The following is a 20,155-nucleotide window of genomic DNA, read 5'->3' as shown; positions in this document are numbered from 1 at the left end:
CTGACCACGCCATCAGGGAACTTGGATGCAGGTTTGAGACCTGCATGGGCCACCAAACTGTTGATGCTTGATTTTGGACACCAACGACTTGCACGTGCAAAGTGCTAAGAAAGTCTTAGAAATTACACGTGATGGATTCATGAGATTTGAATATAGTGCTGAGAATATATATGTTGCAGATAAATAATAGACTGACAAGAGAGGTTTTTAAAGTGGTTCGGATGCTTAAAGCGAATCCTACATCCACTGTTATTGTATAATTCTCTGGCTATTTCTATGATATTGCCCGTAAGGCATACAAGGATGGAGAAAAGCTTTGTTTACAAAGAGAAATAATAAAGCTCAAATCTATGTCTAGCTCTCATCTACCCAACCTCTCCTTTTCGTGAAGAGAAGTGCCAATTTATACACCTCTGAGGTCAATGTATTGAGTGTTTTGCAAGTTGCCTTGACACATGGACAACTCTCATCCATTCTTCTCTTAAAATAAGATAGAGTTGGTATAAGATATCTTTGAGGCGGTATGGTCTTGACAGGAAGTACAATTTATCTTTTAGGCACTTATTGAGTTGACATCAGCGTGACTTTTTAGGTATAACCAAATCTTTTTCTGATAGAGTTCTTTGCTTATTAGGTTTTTATGTTCAGATAGAAGTCTAAAACGCTATATTTTACTTATATGAATGATTTTTAATAGATTGAGGAGCTGCCACTCGTTTTTAGATCTTTTAAACATTAGGTAGAATTCAATGATAGAGGATCCAAATCCTAATAGAATAGGTAAGTAACATATTAATGTGCTAATTATGCTATTGAATAAAGAGTAATGCTACAGTTACCGAAGGATGCACACCGAATTCGTGCACCGAATGACGTGGCACAATCCTGACCGTTGATTCATTATTAGTTAATATTAATCAACAGTCAAGATTTTGTCACGTCATTCGGTGCATGGATTCGGTGTGTAATTTTCAGTAACTCTATCATTTTCGTTGAATAAATAGATATATGGTGACAAACGAATTTTTAGGTTTAAAAAACTTGAAATTTAACCTAAGATTGACATATAGACAAAAAAAAAAGTATCTGCATTTATTGCAAAATTATGATACAATTAATGATTTAAATATGAAAACGTATAAAGAGCAATAGTAATTATATATTAAATAAAAATGTTTAATACTGTATGTTGAAATTTTTAATGTTTAGGTCTTTCATATATTAAATTAATGGTTATACCCATAATAGTTTTCACATGGTTCAAGGAGTTGCATCTAAAACAGGTAATATAACATATATTTGTAAACTTAATTAAGTCCAAACAAGAATTAGCCTAACAAAGGCAATCCTATACTTTCATTTCCATAATTTGGAGACCTACATTAATGAAGGATGAAATAACATTGAAGATATGCTCTCTAAATATAGTTTCTCAATGACAAAAATATTACACTCACAAATAATTGAATAATTGCCAACATTAATTAGGGTTTTCTTATAAAGCAAAGAGAAGATAAGAGAACCCTAAATTTGTCATTCTTAAAAAATGACTAGAACTTGTGGACAATCCATGGCTCTCCTTATTCTCACATTGTGCTTCATCATCATCTTCGCCTTAAAAGTCAAAGGCGACGATAGTTTGATAACGGTTCATGTTAGCGACGACATGCATTCGAATTTGGAAGTAGTGAGAGTGAATTGCACAGGGAGTGAGTTGAAGCTCTACCCAGGTCAAGAGTTTCATTTTGCAGATGTGAGAAAATTTCGATTTGTTTGCAATGCGATGTGGCGTGACAAAGATGGAGTTTGGATGGCGTTTGAACCCATAAGAGATGCAGCTTATGCACATGTTTATTCTTCTATAAGAGAAGATGGATTTTATTTTAGCCATGATCAATCTAATTGGAAGAGATTGAATGAATGGCATGCCTAGTTTAGTTATTCAAGTCCTAATAATGTTATCTTGTGGTTGCTTTATGGGATAGATGAGCCCTGTTATTTGATTCACTGTTTTTAATTTAAAGAAAAATAGTGATATATTTTTTCAATATAATTTTCTTTATCAATAATGACATCAGATGGATAAAATTTTTTTAATGATAAATTATAAATATTTTAGATAATATAGAGGAGTAATGTTTGAATTGAATAATAAAGTAAAAGGAGAAATAACTTAAGAAAATTACATAATATTAATGGAACCAGCAAATAGAACCACTATTCCCAAAATTGTCCCAGTTTACATATCTCAAGTGATGCGTGATGATATGTGGTATTGACACGTAAATAGGATTTGACAATATCAATATAATAACACATTATTTAGGATATAAAATTTGGGATGAATGTTTGGAAGGAGTAATGGTACTCTAGCTGAAAAAAGGTGGCATAATGCATAGAAAACATAACTGGAGTCGACTTACATTTTAACCTTAATTTACCGCCGCAAACGAACAATTATAATTTGACCGGATTTGACTGTTCAAATACAATATTCATCTTATTATTCATAAATGCTATATATAGTAATATCCACATAAAAAAATGTACCTTCTATGGAATCTAAACTATTTTTTCTATAATAGGTTAAGCTTATTAATATCTCTTTATATAGCAATCATAAATTAAAGTTTTCTACATTACCAAATGCTATATTCTTAAATAGGAAATTTTTCTTAAAGACCTAAGAGACAAAACTCATCTAGAAATGGCAAGTACATAGGCAAATTGACAAGATACTTACACTAATATTGGCAACAACATTAAAACATTCAAATTACCAGAAAACCATCTTTAATTCCCAAGTCATTGAGGCCTATAAATCAAAATAAAAAAGAGCCAAAATAACCATGCAACATAATTCCTAAAAACATGATTCTTTCTGGGAGAATTTTGACTCTCTTCATTGTCATTACATTGTGCTTCAATAGCTCGAAGAAAATACGAGGCGATGAGGTTTTGGTAGGGATTCATATAAAAGATGACATGCCTCCAAATTCAGAAACAGAATTGCATAAAAGGGTATTGGGACAAGCTCCATCCAGGAGATGAGTTTCATTTTGGAGAGTTGAGGAAATTTCGATTTGTATGCAAAGCTATATGGCGTGACAAGGATGGAATTTGGATGGCATTTGAGCCTGTGCGAGATAGAGATTATAGACATGTGTATTCTTCTGTCAGAGAGGATGGATTTTATATTGGCTATGATCAGTCTAATTGGAATATTGTAAACTCATGGACTGGTTAATTATTTAATTAATTATCAATGTTATTAATTGCTTTGTAAGGCAATATTTTGTTTGAAAGTTTATTTTGCAATTGAGTTTTTCATGGTTAAATAATTAATAAGAATAATATTGTTTTAATTTGTTGTGTTTGACTTTTATATCTTGCAATATTAAGCATGGAAATACGGGGGAAGATTAGATTTGTTTTAAACAGGACACCCCGTTTAATTTAACTTCATTAAGGTTTTGTTAAATATACTTTCTATTCCCTCTCATTTTTAATACAGGTCCCCAAAACTTCAATAAAAAGGAAATTCCTCTCTCAATTCTTTCAGTTTTAATTTTGCCATCCTAATAATCAGTAACAACCATGAATCCATTTGATGACAATCTTATCTTGTTTCTGATTATGCTGGTGCCATACATGATCTATTGTGATGTCCTTTTCATTAAGTTCCATCAACCAAGAAGAAATATAAGTATCCTTAATGGTTTAGAAACGACTGGCGACAACATTAATTACTATGAATTGCAAATCAACCAACCTTCATGACATAACAATCGTTAAAGATCAGACTTTGTCTTTCAATTTCCGAGATGAGGTTTTTGGAACAACTAAATTCTATTGCACTTTTCTGTGGTCTGGCCAATCCCATGTAATCAAAATTTTCGACTCGAACAGAGATGACTGTAGATAATGCAATTGGATTATTACCTCGCAATTTAGTCTTGCTTGAATGCCTACTCTAGATGGCAATCGTACTTGTCTTCCATGGATCCCATCCTGAGACTTAATGTCATGTTGTTTCTTTTTCTTTAATAAATCTCCTTGTTCCCGCGAGTATTAAAAAAAGAAAAAGAGTTAAATCAAATTTCAATTAGAAAATAATATTATGTAATATATTTTACTACAAAAGGAAATATATAATTATAAGATTTGACGCTAAAAAATATGAGTAATACTAATTCCGAAACATATCCCAAAAAAAAGCATTTGGCATTGTCATATATATCTTTAACACATAATTAATTTACCAACAATAATACTACTATTTTCAAAATTTAACCCAAATTCCATATCCCAAATTATATGTAATCATACATGGCTTTAACAAGTAAATAAAGTGACGATGTATCAAATGATATGGCAATGTCCATATGTGACACATCATTTGGGATATGAAATTCCGATAAGTATTTAGTATGTGTAGTATTACTTTTAATTTATTTACACATCAAGGCACAAATGGTAACACATCATTTGAAATGTGATTTTTGGGGAATGTTTTAGGATGAGTTGTATTATTCAAAATATGTTATAAATATTTAATAAGACAACAAACAATTTTAAATATTTAGCCTTATTATAAGAAGTAATTGAAATTTTTGGATTAATTCAATAAATACTAACTTAAATGTTAGGATTTATTAATGTCTATTATTAATAAGGCCTTAAATCAAGGGGATGCCTAACGCCCAGACATAAATTTAATCTTCCATTCAAACTTACCATTAAAACATCAATATGTAGTCACACAAACAAAAATTCTTCCACATGTAAAATTCTATAGATGGATATAACATTGATAGACGATCTGTCACATACTTTGGATTCAGGCTCTCATTTTTAGATACACAGTCCCCAAACCTCAATAAAAGAAAATTCCTCTCCATTCTTGCAGATTTTCCCCTTCTAATAATCAATAACAAGCATGAATCCATTCAACATTCCTATCTTGTTTCTGATTCTGCTGGTGCCATACATAATTATCTGCGATGCTTCTTGGAACAATTAAATTGTATTGCAGTTTTCTATTTCTGGCCAATCTCATAATGTCAAAATTTTCGACTCGAAAATAGATGATTGCAGACAATGCAACTGGATTATTGCTTGTATGCTTCCTCTAGTTGGTAATCATACTTGTCTTCCATGGAGCTAGCCCGTCCGTACTTTACATCATGTAGTTTCTATTCGTTTAATAAATATCTTTGTTCTGGCGAGGTTATCTTAAATAAAATATATACATTTCATATATAAACAACTATTCGTATGATCAGGGATATTTCAAATTGTTCAAACCTACTTTGAAGTGAGGAAATGTCATGATCAACTAAATATGTAAAATAATTTATTTTAAAAGATTCTTTTGCCACATGCCTGAGCCCAAGCAGCAAGAAACGCCTTGGTTGAGTCACTTTTGCCATCAGCTTTCGCTCCGAATGAGATGACATTGAAACCACTGGAAGTTGCTGAACTTGAAGGGAAGCAGAATAGAAGATTAAGTGAAAGAAGAAGAAGAAGACCGTAACCTGTTTTGTTTGCCATTTTTGTTGAGAAGTTTTTTGGAGGAGTTGAAGGAAGAGGGAGAGTGGTGGTGGAGTTGAAACGGTTGAGAGAGGTATTTATAAGATTTTTAAAAATGAACTGAGTTTTGGATAGTGGATTTGCATGAATTGGGAGCAAGCTGAGAAGGGATTTTGCTTTTTCAAAATTGATTTTAAGGTTTCTTGTCGAAACTACCCTTACGAGATGCTTTGAAAGCTTGCATTTATGGTTAATTTTTGGATGTATCTGGGTTACATATAGTTTTTATTTTATGAATAGTTTAATCCTAAAATATTTTCATTATATTATTATTGCTTTTTTTTTGGTTTTTTGTGTAATATATTACACTTGATCTAAAGACTTATATTATAGTTACAAACATGACATTGATAATAAATATCTTTCTCATCTTTATTTCTTAATGATTATAAGTAAATTTCTAAGAAGATAAATTTTGATCCTAAGGAAAATGGATATTTGTCGTTTGATTCTTATATAACACAATAAAATAAGACAGATAAAGTAAAATGAGATGTCAAATGTAATTCAAGTATATAACTATATATACATCTTGACTCTCCTCTTTATTAGTTTTTAATGAATCTAAATTTTTTTTTGAGGAATTATATATATGAATTGTCTTAATGTGTGCTTCAATTTCTAATACATTGATATGGTAATTTTATTTTTTATTTTTTACTACTTTAACGTGTGCACAATCTTAAATATAATTACGTAAGAGAAAAAGAAAATTTTAGACACGTTTTCTTTCTTTTCCTTGTATCGTTTCTTTTTTAAGAAAAAGCTGAGCTTGATGAAAATTGATAGCATATACAAGATACAATCAATGCACGTACATGTAGCTTGAGAATCAAAGGAATAAGTTAATATTATACAAACAAACGTTACAATCGAAAACTAAGCAAATAGCTTGACTCTTAACGTGACATAACAATAATTAATGGCCAAATTAACCCACTAAACATAACGCAAATATCAATCTTTAAATGTTAATTGGTTAAATTTTTATCCCCCCTCTTTGCTTTATCCACAATTACAACGCCTCTTCAATCTTCTCAATCTCTCCTTTTTTCTAATTTCTTGCCTTATCTTTTTAATTTGATCCGTTTATTGTCACTATTTTTGTGATTTGTTTCAATAATTTTGTGTACAATACGTATTTAGAAAAGGGTCTTATATATATATATATTAAACTACTATTTCCCACCCAAGGTTTGTCTTATTGACACTTTCCCACCCAAAAGGTTTCAAAATACCACTTTTCCATCCAAAATTTATAGTCCGTTATTTCCTAAAGCCGATTTCGGCCTATTCCAGTGACGAAAATTCTCTCCACCATTTGAACCTTCAGTCTCCTCTCTACAAAATCCCTCTCACTTCAACACCTGATTTCTCGTCAATTGTCGGTCACTGCAAAGCAGGATTTCCTGTTCTTAGTTGATTTCCTGTTCTTAGTTGATTTCTAACTACGAATATTCAATCGGTCATCGCCATTCAATCCGATGATCTCTACTTTACAAAACCATTTTTACCTAGCTCTTGGTAACTTGTTGAATGCCGACTAAGAAAGTGAAGTGTATTTTAGATATTAATAGAATATAAACTTTGGGTGGGAAAGTGGTATTTTAAAACTTTTTCAATGAGAAACTGCCATTAAGGCAAACCTTGGGTGGAAAAAGTTGTTTACTCTTTTTTATAACTACAAATCTGTCGTTAAATGCTCAAAATCAACTATAACTTTATACTGTGATTTCTTCATTATATATATACTATAATGAAATGAAATGAAATGATAGGACATAATATGAAATGGATTTAAATTAAATTTTATTAAATAATAAAAAAACACAAAAGAAAATTTTCAAAAAGTTAGGCATTTGTTGTAACAGGGGCTTAAACGTGACATGTGGAGTATAAAAAGGAGAAGAAATCGGCGACTTTTAGTTACTAAAACTTGACTTCACTTTTTAAAACAATTTTTTTCATTTTAGCTTTTGACAGTTACTGAATTTGGAATTTTGGTTTTAGTTATTAAATCTTGACCTCACTTTTTTAACTTTTAAATCCATCTAACAATCGTCCTTTCTCCAAAATAAATAAATTTACATTATAAACTAAATGTTGTTTTATTTTTAATGTTCTATCTCAAATTTTATACTACAAGGGATATGATATTAATATTGTTTTCTTATTTGCAAAACAATTTTAAATTAATATCAAATTACTTGGATATGAAATTTAAAAGAGTAATACAACTTTATGATATTTATTTTTGGCTTGTCTATATATATCTATAATCCTTAAGCATAGCCTAACTGATTGACACATAGGATTTTCAAAGCCCTATAATTGCTCCATTTTGTCATACAAAAGCTTCAGAATTGCTCCATTTTGACATGTTAGATGTGTGGTTGACATGTGGTTGCATGTGATTGGTGATAATGTGGTGTTTGATATTTTTTAGTATTAATTAATAGCACATATTGAGCATCTAAATGTCTAATTAAAACTTGATTAATTTCACATAAACACAAACGCTTCACATTCACATTCACATACAAACGCTTCAAATTGGCTAAAAGAGGAGTCATTGTTGTTTCTACCTTTGCTTCTCCATATCTGAACTGAATCAGAGAGCTGTAAGTTTTCTCAATTCCTCTTTGCTTTTTTTCTTATTTTTCTTGGTTTTTATTCGTATTGAAAGCCAGGGTTTCTTTGATAAATGAGTTGATCAAATTGAATTGGATGTGTAGTTATCATGACGAGGATGGAGAGCCGACGACATGCAATCAGACCGGGAGCCATCTCTCGAGTATTTGTTTATCTATGTTTTGTCGTGGATTTTTTGGATTAATTTTTGGTACAAAATCATAGTCAAAGTACAGTGGAAGGCAAGAAATTGAGCTAGGACTAGTAATTTCTATTTGTTTGTTCTGTTTTCGTTTGCATTTTATTTATTAGTGTTTGGATGGCGAGAAACTTGAGGAAAAATGTGACATTCTGTGTGTTGTGTTGTGGGGTTTTACTATTTTTTTTTTAAAATTATTTGAAAAGATCGAACGGATCTAATCTAATAAATCTTTGATATGTTGGAAGGTTATTCAAGGAAATGAGCTCCTAAGCCCTTGAAATGACAAAATGGTTTTCAATTAGTGCTATTCCACATCTATTTTAATGGACTGCTATTGCACTGAAATATGCATTTTAGAACAGCATGTGGAGGGCAGAAACTTAGGAATATAATGCTGGATGGTAATATTGATTTGCATGGACCATATGCAAGTTTTTGTCTCTCATTAATGTAAATATGTTTTCTTCATAGTTTTCATTGAAACTTACATAATATAGCTTCATTTATGTGTTCATTTTTTCAGGCTAGACCTTTGCTGAATTGTGGGGGAGGAGGAGCCTGTTTCGTAGGTTTTACCTTTGGTTTCCTATATCTATATTTCACATGTTTGGCTATTTCTAATTTTCATATGAATTTATATTCTCATTTTCGAATATCTATATGATTTCCCAAGTTGTTCAACTAACTGTTACCATATGGTTTACAAGTCTGTGAATGGTAATGCTATAAACCTGACTGATAAAAGTGACCATGTTGTAAACTTGGCTGAAAAAAGTGACCATGCTAAAGTGAAGGAGACTTTTGAGGTTGTTTAACAAACATTATCTTCATTTTGTTCAGGTTGGTTTTACCATCTCAACACTATATATAATTTTGTCTTGTTTGGTTTTGTTCGTTTTGGTTTTAACACTTATTACTTATGGCTTTAGTTAGAGGAAGCAAGATGCAGAAAAGAAGAAGTGGAAAGAAAGCTTCCAAAAATTCAAAATCCAAGGTTAGCATGAATTTTAACTGTTTGTATTTAATATTGGCTTGAGTTTTTTTATTTATTAATTTGATTAAATCTTGGTTATTTGCAGTTGATTTATGAATTTAAATGATAGAAGACTAAAAAATTATTATTGATTGAAATGGATAAACATGTTTTTTGACGGTTTTACTTATTACTTAGGAATTCTGGCCGAGGAGGTTATCTATGAATTTGTTCTTCTATTATGACGGTTTTACTTATTACTTATAGGAATTTAGGCTGAGGAGGATATCTACGAATTTGTCTTCTATTATCCATTTGATGCTACCATGTTTTTGTTTAAGTATTTTTTTGATATACTTTCTTAAGTTCTTTGTTTAGGTTTCTTTGATTATAACATAAACATTGGTTATGTCTTGGAATAGAAAATGGTTTTTGTTGTTGGCAAAGATGCCCATGTAGAATTTTGAGGTTGTTTAACAAACATTATCTTCATTTTGTTCAGGTTGGTTTTACAATCTCAACACTACATATAATTTTGTTTTGTTTGGTTTGGTTTTAACACTTATTACTCATGNGGTTTTACTATTTTTTTTTTAAATTATTTGAAAAGATCAAACGGATCTAATCTAATAAATCTTTGATATGTTGGAAGGTTATTCAAGGAAAGGAGCTGCTAAGCCCTTGAAATGACAAAATGGTTTTCAATTAGTGCTATTCCACATCTATTTTAATGGACTGCTTACTGCTATTGCACTGAAATATGCATTTTAGAACAACATGTGGAGGGCAGAAACTTAGGAATATAATGCTGGATGGTAATATTGATTTGTATGGACCATATGCAAGTTTTTGTCTCTCATTAATGTAAATATGTTTTCTTCATAGTTTTCTTCATAGTTTTCATTGAAACTTACATAATATAGCTTCATTTATGTGCTCATTTTTTCAGGCTAGACCTTTGGTGAATTGTGGGGGAGGAGGAACCTGTTTCGTAGGTTTTACCTTTGGTTTCCTATATCTATATTTCACATGTTTGACTATTTCTAATTTTCGTATGAATTTATATTCTCATTTTCGAATATCTATATGATTTCCCAAATTGTTCAACTAACTGTTACCATATGGTTTACAAGTCTGTGAATGGTAATGCTATAAACTTGACTGATAAAAGTGATCATGTTGTAAACTTGGCTGAAAAAAGTGACAATGCTAAAGTGAAGGAGACTTTGGGGTTGTTTAACAAACATTATCTTCATTTTGTTCAGGTTGCTTTTACCATCTCAACACTATATATAATTTTGTCTTGTTTGGTTTTGTTCGTTTTGGTTTTAACACTTATTACTTATGGCTTTAGTTAGAGGAAGCAAGATGCAGAAAAGAAGTGGAAAGAAAGCTTCCAAAAATTCAAAATCCAAGGTTAGCATGAATTTTAATTGTTTGTATTTAATATTGGCTTGAGTTTTCTTTTTATTAATTTTATTAAATCTTGGTTATTTGCAATTGATTTATGAATTTAAATGATAGAAGACTAAAATTTATTATTGATTGAAATGGATAAACATGCTTTTTGACGGTTTTACTTATTACTTAGGAATTCTGGCCGAGGAGGTTATCTACGAATTTGTTCTTCTATTATGACGGTTTTACTTGTTACTTATAGGAATTTAGGTTGAGGAGGATATCTACGAATTTGTCTTCTATTATCCCTTTGATGCTACTATGTTTTTGTTTAAGTATTTTTTTGGTATACTTTCTTAAGTTCTTTGTTTAGGTTTCTTTGATTATAACAAAAACATTGGTTATGTCTTGGAATAGAAAATGGTTTTTGTTGTTGGCAAAGATGTCCATGTAGAATTTTGAGGTTGTTTAACAAACATTATCTTTATTTTGTTCAAGTTGGTTTTACAATCTCAACACTACATATAATTTTGTTTTGTTTGGTTTGGTTTTAACACTTATTACTCATGGCTTTAGTTGAAGGAAGCAAGATACAAAAAAGAAGAAGTGGATAAGAAAGCTTCCAAAAAGTCAAAATCCAAGGTTAGCATGAACTTTAACTGTTTGTATTTGATATTGGTTTGAGATTTTTTTTAATTTTATTAAATCTTGGTTACTTACAGTTGATTTATGAGTTGAAATGATAGTAAGCTAAAAAATTATTATTGGTTGAAGGGGAAAGGTGTGTACCCTTCTAAATTATCAAGAGTACATGGTAAGACATAAAAATCTTCCCCAGGTTTTACTTTTGGATTCCTATATCTATATTTCACATGTTTGATTATTTCTAATTTTCATATGAATTTTATTCTCATTTTCGAATATCTATATGATTTCGCAAGCTATTCAACTAACTGTTACCATACGGTTTACAAGTCTGTAAATGATAATGCTGTAAACCTAGCTGATAAAAGTGACCATGCTAAAGTGAAGCTTTGCTTCATTGTCTGTATTTAGCTAGCATGGAATCATATAAGTTCTTCAAATACCACATTCTTTATCTGAATTTGAAATTTTTTTATTCATTGGCCCGACCTCATGAATCATACAGGGTGTGTTGAAGTAGTTGGCTATTCACTTTTTGGAGTCATCAACATATAAAAGTATGACAGCCAACTGCACTCCGACAAAGAAACAAGATAGAGAGAAGACAACTAGTGACAATTACAAGTGCTCTTGGCCGTACCAACTATTATTCCTTTTCTTGGAGCTAGTAAAAACTCCCAGGGGCAAGTCACCATTTTTTTTTTTTAGTTTTAGTGACTTTAGGTATGACAGATTAATAGCCTTCTTATTCTCAGAAGATTCAGAGTCGCTTACCTTCTTCAATGGCAGATGTTCAATAAGAGTTTGTACCAACTCGTTTTCACTAGCAGCAACTATTGTTTATAATCTTCTCAAATCTGGCTTGTAGCTCATTATTGACTCTTTTATGCTTTTCAACTATTTCACTTCCTCCCAAGTGTTCACATCATCTAGATGTTTGAGGGTACAGTCGATATCAACTGGAACGGTTAAGCTATTCAACTCTTTATATTTGATCACCTTGTCGAGATCCAGTTAATCTACATTCTCCTGCGTTCTATTATCACATGCACCAGAATTGTTAGGTCCAAAAGCATGTTTTTCATTCAAACTTCTGTTTTTACAACAGGCACGAGCACATTAACTTAAGACTCGTTCCATTATAAATTTCTCCTACAGCTTGAAAGCAATGCAGATTTGCACATAAAGCTTGGCAAGAAGTATTTTATTTGAAGAATTGAACAAAACTAAAATTTATATAAATCGTTAAAACGGGACTTTCTTCAAAGAAAAGTGGTCTCTCGGGCTGGTTCAAAGCCCTATTTTAAATCCCATTTCGTTCAGGTTTTCTATTTTGAAATTCCTTATCCCCACTGAGGAAAATAGCTAACCTAACTTCATATGGATTAGTAAGGATCAACTGGGAATCAAACTCAATGTTGCGAGCTCCAAAAGCGATCCTGAAAGGCCTGCGGGGTAAGCAAAGATTTGAATTCGAGATTGGCAGAGAAACGGCCTGTGCGAGCACGAACCAAAGGGAGGTGCCAAGCCGAAGTGTACAAATCTTATGGGTCAATCCCTGCTTAGTCTTTGTTAGCAACTTCAGTAGGATTCAAGTCTTTTCTTTCTTTCCTGCGAGTGTTGAAGTGGGGAAGTTCAAATCAATCCATCGAAAGAGAAAACCATCTCAGTCTAAATGGAAGTGGACCAAGTAGTTTCATAGGAAGAAATGTGAAAGTAGGCGCTACAAAGCGCCCAGAACCAGAATTCATTGAAAATGGAGTTCTTAGTACCGGTCAAGTAGAAATAATATGAATAGCGTGTTAGTAATTGATCTATCAAACGCAGCGGAAAAACATAATATTTAAAACGAATTGATCAATTATACAAACCAAGATCCCAGTACAGATTATAACGTTTTCATACATAAATTGGAATATAAAATAAAACTGTATTAAAAACAAATCCATACAAGGATTTAGTTCATACCGACGTTTGAAGGCTCCTCCAAATATCTCTGATTTCGGACATGAATACTGTTCACCGATTACTGTTCACCATCTACTGTTCATCATCTACTATTCACATGATTCTTCACTAATCGATCCAATATAGGATCACACTCACAGAAGTCCACACGAAGATAATCCGAAGAACTGACAATTATTTTGCTAGAACAATTGTTGGCATCAAGATTCAAGAACAATCAAAATTGAAAATTTTTCTTCTTCACTTGAAGAAGAAAACCTGAGAGAGAGAGAACCTTTTGGGTGGCTAGGGTTTTAATTGAATGAATCTTTTTCTTTGTTTTAATTTTAAGTTGCACTTATATAGTGCAACAATTAAAATCCTATTCCACTTAGGAATAGCCATGAGCTTCAACCTTAGTTCACCCTTGCAACCAAACACACCCTTTATGGTATTTTAATTAATTAATATTATTATAATTAAAATCAATTAATATATATAATAATATATTAATAGTTAATTAATAATAATAATTCATTTAAATATATACATAGATATATTTAAATATAATCTTACTAATTTAATTCTAATATTAAAATTAAATACAGGCAACAACCTTAGCAAATTTAATTGCACTGTGAGATTACTAAAATACGCTTTCGTCCTGAAAGACGAAAATACTCTTCTGACAAATTGATCCTTAAATTATCTTTTAAGTGTGTGACTCGTAGGCTCCTTATCATATCGGCTATGTGTAGTATTGCGATTAACACCAATTAATCATCTCACTATACACAGACCAAGATTGGCCCCTAGCAAGGCATCATGGCCACCCGATAGATTCGGATTCAGTGAAATTGCAGCCTGTCAACGATATGGTTATCGTGCAATCAAATCCTTTCATCAACTGTTATCTCATCGAGACTGAGGTACATAAATAGTGTCAACCTTAGATATCCTCGACATGTTTGTATTCAGTTACTGGACTAATGACAGGAATATTAAATTGGATTGAGCATCAACTCAATCCCACTGTGGCCACAGATTTAGTGTCATGGCCATTTACTGAATTACCCAGTGAGATAACTTCTCCCGTACCCAAGAGTAATGAATCATTTATCAATCTATCATAGTCTCGATACACTTCTCAATGTAGCTAATTACTACCGTATTGATAGTTCTGAATAGAACTACGTTGGGCTAGTGTAAAACTACACCAATTGGTGCACAAGGCGCTCCGGTGATCTCAAGTCTAAGGATCACATGCATCACCATCCGTTAGAGGATATATTCCATAGACACTGGGGTTACCATCCATATGAAATCCTCTGGTGAGTCTGTCTAGTGAACTTGCCTATAGCAAGCACCCATGTGTTGCACTAGGTTGTCGGCAAACAACCTTGACAAGTGAGATCAGTCACTGCCTTTCGACAGGGTCGTTCAACACTATGATAGCATTACCATATTATCTGTGTCCTTGGTCAGAATAATAATGGGGCTACGGACATTTCTAGAATGACCATCATATGTGATCATAGGGTTCTCACTATCAAGATTTGAAACACTTGACACCCTCGTCACGGTTCTACCATCCTAATTATGACATATATCAATACACATAATATGATTTACGTGATATAGTGGATAATGCATTTTTATTGATTAATAAACATTATTTCAAAGAGTCAATTCCTCAATAATTGATTGGCTCTAGGGCACCTACTCTAACATAGCGAGCTAGCACTTTATTTATTGATTGGAAAGAAGGGACTCTCCAAAGAGAGGCCCGAAAGGAATGAAGTTATGCTAAATGAACAAGTTGTCCTAAATGCCCCTTGTTAGTTGTCGTAAGAAGTGGTGAAGGCTTGGGAAGTGAAGCAAACTCGACCAAAGGACAAGTCTATTCTTGCTTTGTTTTCTGTTCCTAATTCAATCTTCACCTTTCCTGAATGAAGAAAGAGAGTGAAAGAGAAGAGATAAGTGTATTAGGTACAAAGAGGAGAGAAACTNTACAATTAAATACAGGCAACAACCTCAGCAAATTTAATTGCACTGTGAGATTACCAAAATACCCTTTCATCCTGAAAGATGAAAATACCCTTCTGACAAATTGATCCTTAAATTATCTTCTAAGTGTGTGACTCGTAGGCTCCTTATCATATCGGCAGTGTGTAGTATTGCGATTAACACTAATTAATCGTCTCACTACATACAGACCAAGATTGACCCCTAGTAAGGTATCATGGCCACCCGATAGATTCGGATTCAGCGAAACTGCAGCCTGTCAATGATATGGTTACCGTGCAATCAAATCCTTTCATCAACTGTTATCTCATCGAGACTGAGGTACATAAATAGTGTCAACCTCAGATATCCTCGACATATTTGTATTCAGTTACTGGACCAATGACATGAATATTAAATTGGATTGAGCATCAACTCAATCCCACTATGGCCACAGATTTAGTGTCATGACCATTTACTGAATTACCTAGTGAGATAACTTCTCCCGTACCCAGGAGTGATGAATCCTTTGTCAATCCACCACAGTCTCGATACACTTCTCAATGTAGCCAATCACTACTGTATTGATAGCTCTGAATAGAACTACGTCGGGCTAGTGTCAAACTACACCAATTAGTGCACAAGACTCTCCGGTGATCTCAAGTCTAAGGATCACATGCACCGCCATCCGTTAGAGGATTTATTCCATAGACACTAGGGTTACCATCCATATGGAATCCTCTGGTGGGTCTGTCTAGTGAACTTGCCTATAGTAAGCACCCATGTGTCACACCAGGTTGTCGGCAAACAGCCTTGACAAATGAGATCAATCATTGCCTTTTGACAGGGTCGTTCAACACTATGATACCCTTACCGTATTATCTGTGTCTTTGGTCAGAATAATACTGGAGCTACGGACATTTCTAGAATGACCACCATATGTGATAATAAGGTTCTTACTATCAAGATTTGAAATACTTGATACCCTCGTCACGGTTCTACCATCCTAATTAGGACATATATCAATACACATAATATGATTTACGTGATATAGTGGATAATGCCTTTTTATTGATTAATAAACATTATTTCAAAGAGTCAATTCCACAATAATTGATTGGCTTTAGGGCACCTACTCTAACATAGCGAGCTAGCACTTTATTTATTGATTGGAAAGAAGGGACTCTCCAAAGAGAGGCTCGAAAGGAATGAAGTTATGCTAAATGAACGAGTTGTCCTAAATGCCCCTTGTTAGTTGTCGTAAGAAGTGGTGAAGGCTCAGGAAGTGAAGCAAACTCGACCAAAGGACAAGTCTGTTCTCGCTTTGTTTTCTGTTCCTAATTCAATCTTCACCTTTCCTGAATGAAGAAAGAGAGTGAAAGAGAAGAGATAAGTGTATTAGGTACAAAGAGGAGAGAAACTATCTTCGTTCGGTTCAGCGGAAGAAACTGAGAAAACAAATAGGAAGAACACTATGCAAGCTTATAATTAAGTAAATATATAAAAGATATCACCACCTTGAGTAGTAAAACAAAGTCGTTGCAGCTATGTTACTAACATGGACAACTATGAATTGTATTCATTGACATGAGTGATTGTTTTCTACCATATGTAAGTTTTTGTCTCTCATTAATGTCAATATGTTTTCTTCATAGTTTTCATTGAAATTTACATAATATAGATTCTTTTATGTGCTCATATTTTTAGGCTAGACCTTTGCTGAATTGTGGGAGAGGAAGAACCTATTTCGAAGGTTTTACCTTTGGTTTCCTATGTCTATATTTCACATATTTGGCTATTTCTAATTTTCATATGAATTTATATTCTCATTTTTGAATACCTATATTATTTTTCAAGTTTTTCAACTAGCTGTTACCATGTGGTTTACAAATCTGTGAATGGTAAGCTATTAACCTAGCTGATAAAAGGGAACATGTTGTAAACTTGACTAAAAAAAGTGACCATGCTAAAGTGAAGGAGATTTTGAGGTTGTTTAACAAACATTATCTTCATTTTGTTCAGGTTGGTTTTACCATCTCAACACGTATATAATTTTGTTTTGTTTGGTTTCATTTATTTTGGTTTTAACACTTATTACTTACGGCTTTAGTTGGAGGAAGCAAGATGCAGAAAAGAAGAACTGGAAAGAAAGCTTCAAAAAGTCAAAATCCAAGTCTAGCATGAATTTTTACTATTTCTATTTGATATTGGTTTGAGTTTTTTTTTTTTTTTAATTTTTGATTTTATTAAATCTTGATTACTTACTATTGATTTATGAGTTAAAATGATAGTAGACTGAAAAATTATTATTGATTGAAATGGATAAAAATGCTTTTAGATGATTTTACTTATTACTTAGGAATTCGGGCTAAGGAGGTTATCAATGAATTTGTTCTTCTATTATCCCCCTGATGCTATTGTGTTTTTGTTTAAGTATTTTTATGATATATTTTCTTAAGTTCTTTCTTTAGGTTTATTTGCTTATAACGAAAACATTGTTGATGACTTGGAATAGGAAATGGTTTTTGTTGTTGGCAAAGATGTCCATGTAGAATTTTGAGGTTGTTTAACAAACATTATCTTCATTTTGTTCAGGTTGGTTTTACAATTCAACACTATATATAATTTTGTTTTGTTTGGCTTGGTTTGTTTTGGTTTTAACACTTATTACTTATGGTTTTAGTTGGAGGAAGCAAGACACAAAAAAGAAGAAGTGGATAAGAAAGCTTCCAAAAAGTCAAAATCCAAGGTTAGCATGAACTTTAACTGTTTGTACTTGATATTGGTTTGAGTTTTTCTTTTTTTTTTTTTAATTTTTTTAAATCTTGGTTACTTACAAATTGATTTATGAATTTAAATGATAGAGGCTGAAAAATTATTATTGGTTGAAGGGGGAAGGTGTGTACCCTTCTAAATTATCAAGAGTACAAGGTAAGACATAAAAATCTTCCCCAGGTTTTACCTTTGGGTTCCTATATCTATATTTCACATGTTTGACTATTTCTAATTTTCATATGAATTTTATTCTCATTTTTGAATATCTATATGATTTCTCAAGCTGTTCAACTAATTGTTACCATATGGTTTACAAGTCTGTGAATGATAATGATGTAAACCTAGCTGATAAAAGTGACCATGCTATAAATTTGGTTGAAAAAAGCGACCATGCTAAAGTGAAGCTTTGCTTCATTGTCTGTATTTAGCTAGCATGAAATCATATAAGTTCTTTAAATACCCTATTCTTTCTCTGAATTTGAAATTTTTTATTCATTGGCCTGACCTCATGATCATACAAGGTGTGTTGAAGTAGTTGGCTATTCACTTTTTGGAGTTGAAAAATGGAAAGTTAGTGTTTGAGTCAGGTGATTCCTTTAGTATGATCTCCTGTGGTGATCATGTCATCAACATATAAAAGTAGGACAGCCAGCTACAATCCAGCAAAGCAACAAGATAGAGAGAAGACAACTAGTGACAATTACAAGTGCTCTTGACCATATCAACTATTATTCCTTTTCTTGGACCTAGTAAAACTCCAGGGGGCAAGTCACTATTCTTTTTTTGAGTTTTAGTTACTTTAGGTGTAACAGATTCAATAGCCTTCTCATTATCAGAAGATTGAGAGTCACTTATCGTTTTCAATGGCAGATGTTCGATAAGAGTTTGTACCGACTAATTTTCAGTTGCAGCTAGTATTGTTTATAATCTTCTCAAATCTGGCCTGTAGTTCATTATTGAATCTTTTCAGATTTTCAACCGTTTCACTTCCTCATATACACATTTGAGGGGTGCAGTTGATATCAACTGGAACGTATCCATCACAATTTTAGAGTTAATATGCTTGCCTGTATCTAAAATGGTTAAGCTATTCAACTCTTTATATCTGATCGCCTTGTCAAGATTCTTTATATCTGATCGCCTTGTCAAGATCCTGCGTTCTATTATCACATGCACTAGAATTCTTAGGTTCAAAAGCATGTTTTTCATTCAAACCTCCTTTTGTATTTTCCTTCTATCCTCTTACATCAGGCATGGGCACACTAGCTTAAGGCTCGTTCCATTAGAAATTTCGCCTAAAGCTTGAAAGCAATGCGGGTTTGCACAAAAACCTTGGCAGGAAGTATTTTATTTGAAGAATTGAACAAAACTAAAAGTTTTGTAAATCATTAAAACGAGACTTTCTTTTTTTAAAAAAAAGAAAAAAAGTCTCTTAGGCTGGTTCAAAGCCCTATTTTAAATCCCATTTCGTTTGGGTTTTCTATTTTGAAATTCCTTATCCCCACTGAGGGAAGTAGCTAACCTAACTTCATATGGATTAGTAAGATCAACTGGGAATCGAACTAAATGTTGCAAGCTCCAAAAGTGATCCTGGAAGGCCCACGGGTAAGCAAATATGTTAGGATTATTTTAGAATTAGGATAAGTGTGTTAAGTATTTTATTATTATCTTTTATAATTTTATTATTATCTTATTATGATAGAATTAGGGTTATCTTATTATCCCTTTATAATTAAAGTCTTTTTGGGACTTATTATCCTTTTACAATTAGAGTCCTTTTGGGAGTCAATAGAGTCAAGTGTAAGGCTATATAATAGCCTAAATCTAGATAGTGGCAATCAATAAAGAATTTTGTCAACTAGTCTTTCTATCTCTTGTTCTTGGAGGTCTCTGTTCCTCATATAAACAGATTCTATCCCAAACCCTATCAAAATATCCGAATTCGAGATAGGCAAAGAAACGGCCTATGTGAGCATGAACCTAAGGAA

At 32.4% G+C, this 20,155-nt stretch overlaps 1 protein-coding gene and 1 long non-coding RNA gene across 3 annotated transcripts; both read left to right on the top strand.

The window, feature by feature from the left end:
* The first annotated feature begins 8,073 nt into the window (after window positions 1–8,073).
* On the top strand, window positions 8,074–11,966 carry LOC116123925. 2 transcript variants are annotated; one of them, XR_004127116.1, is made up of 6 exons: window positions 8,074–8,213; window positions 8,328–8,386; window positions 8,949–9,265; window positions 9,355–9,419; window positions 11,373–11,610; window positions 11,947–11,966. It is a non-coding gene; the product is annotated as an uncharacterized LOC116123925 (long non-coding RNA). The 2 variants fall into 2 exon arrangements; XR_004127115.1 differs by lacking the exon at window positions 11,947–11,966 and having other exon boundaries at window positions 11,373–11,900.
* Window positions 11,967–12,374: 408 nt separating this feature from the next.
* On the top strand, window positions 12,375–13,235 carry LOC116123892. Its single transcript, XM_031409633.1, is given in 5 exon segments — window positions 12,375–12,408; window positions 12,831–12,895; window positions 12,897–12,991; window positions 13,068–13,099; window positions 13,102–13,235. Coding segments are annotated over 5 exon segments (360 nt in total).
* Window positions 13,236–20,155: the final 6,920 nt, after the last annotated feature.

This window comes from Pistacia vera, unplaced genomic scaffold, assembly GCF_008641045.1.
Source record: "Pistacia vera cultivar Batoury unplaced genomic scaffold, PisVer_v2 Contig146, whole genome shotgun sequence".
Classification (NCBI taxonomy): Eukaryota; Viridiplantae; Streptophyta; class Magnoliopsida; order Sapindales; family Anacardiaceae; genus Pistacia; species Pistacia vera.
This window is presented reverse-complemented; position numbering and strand designations above follow the sequence as displayed.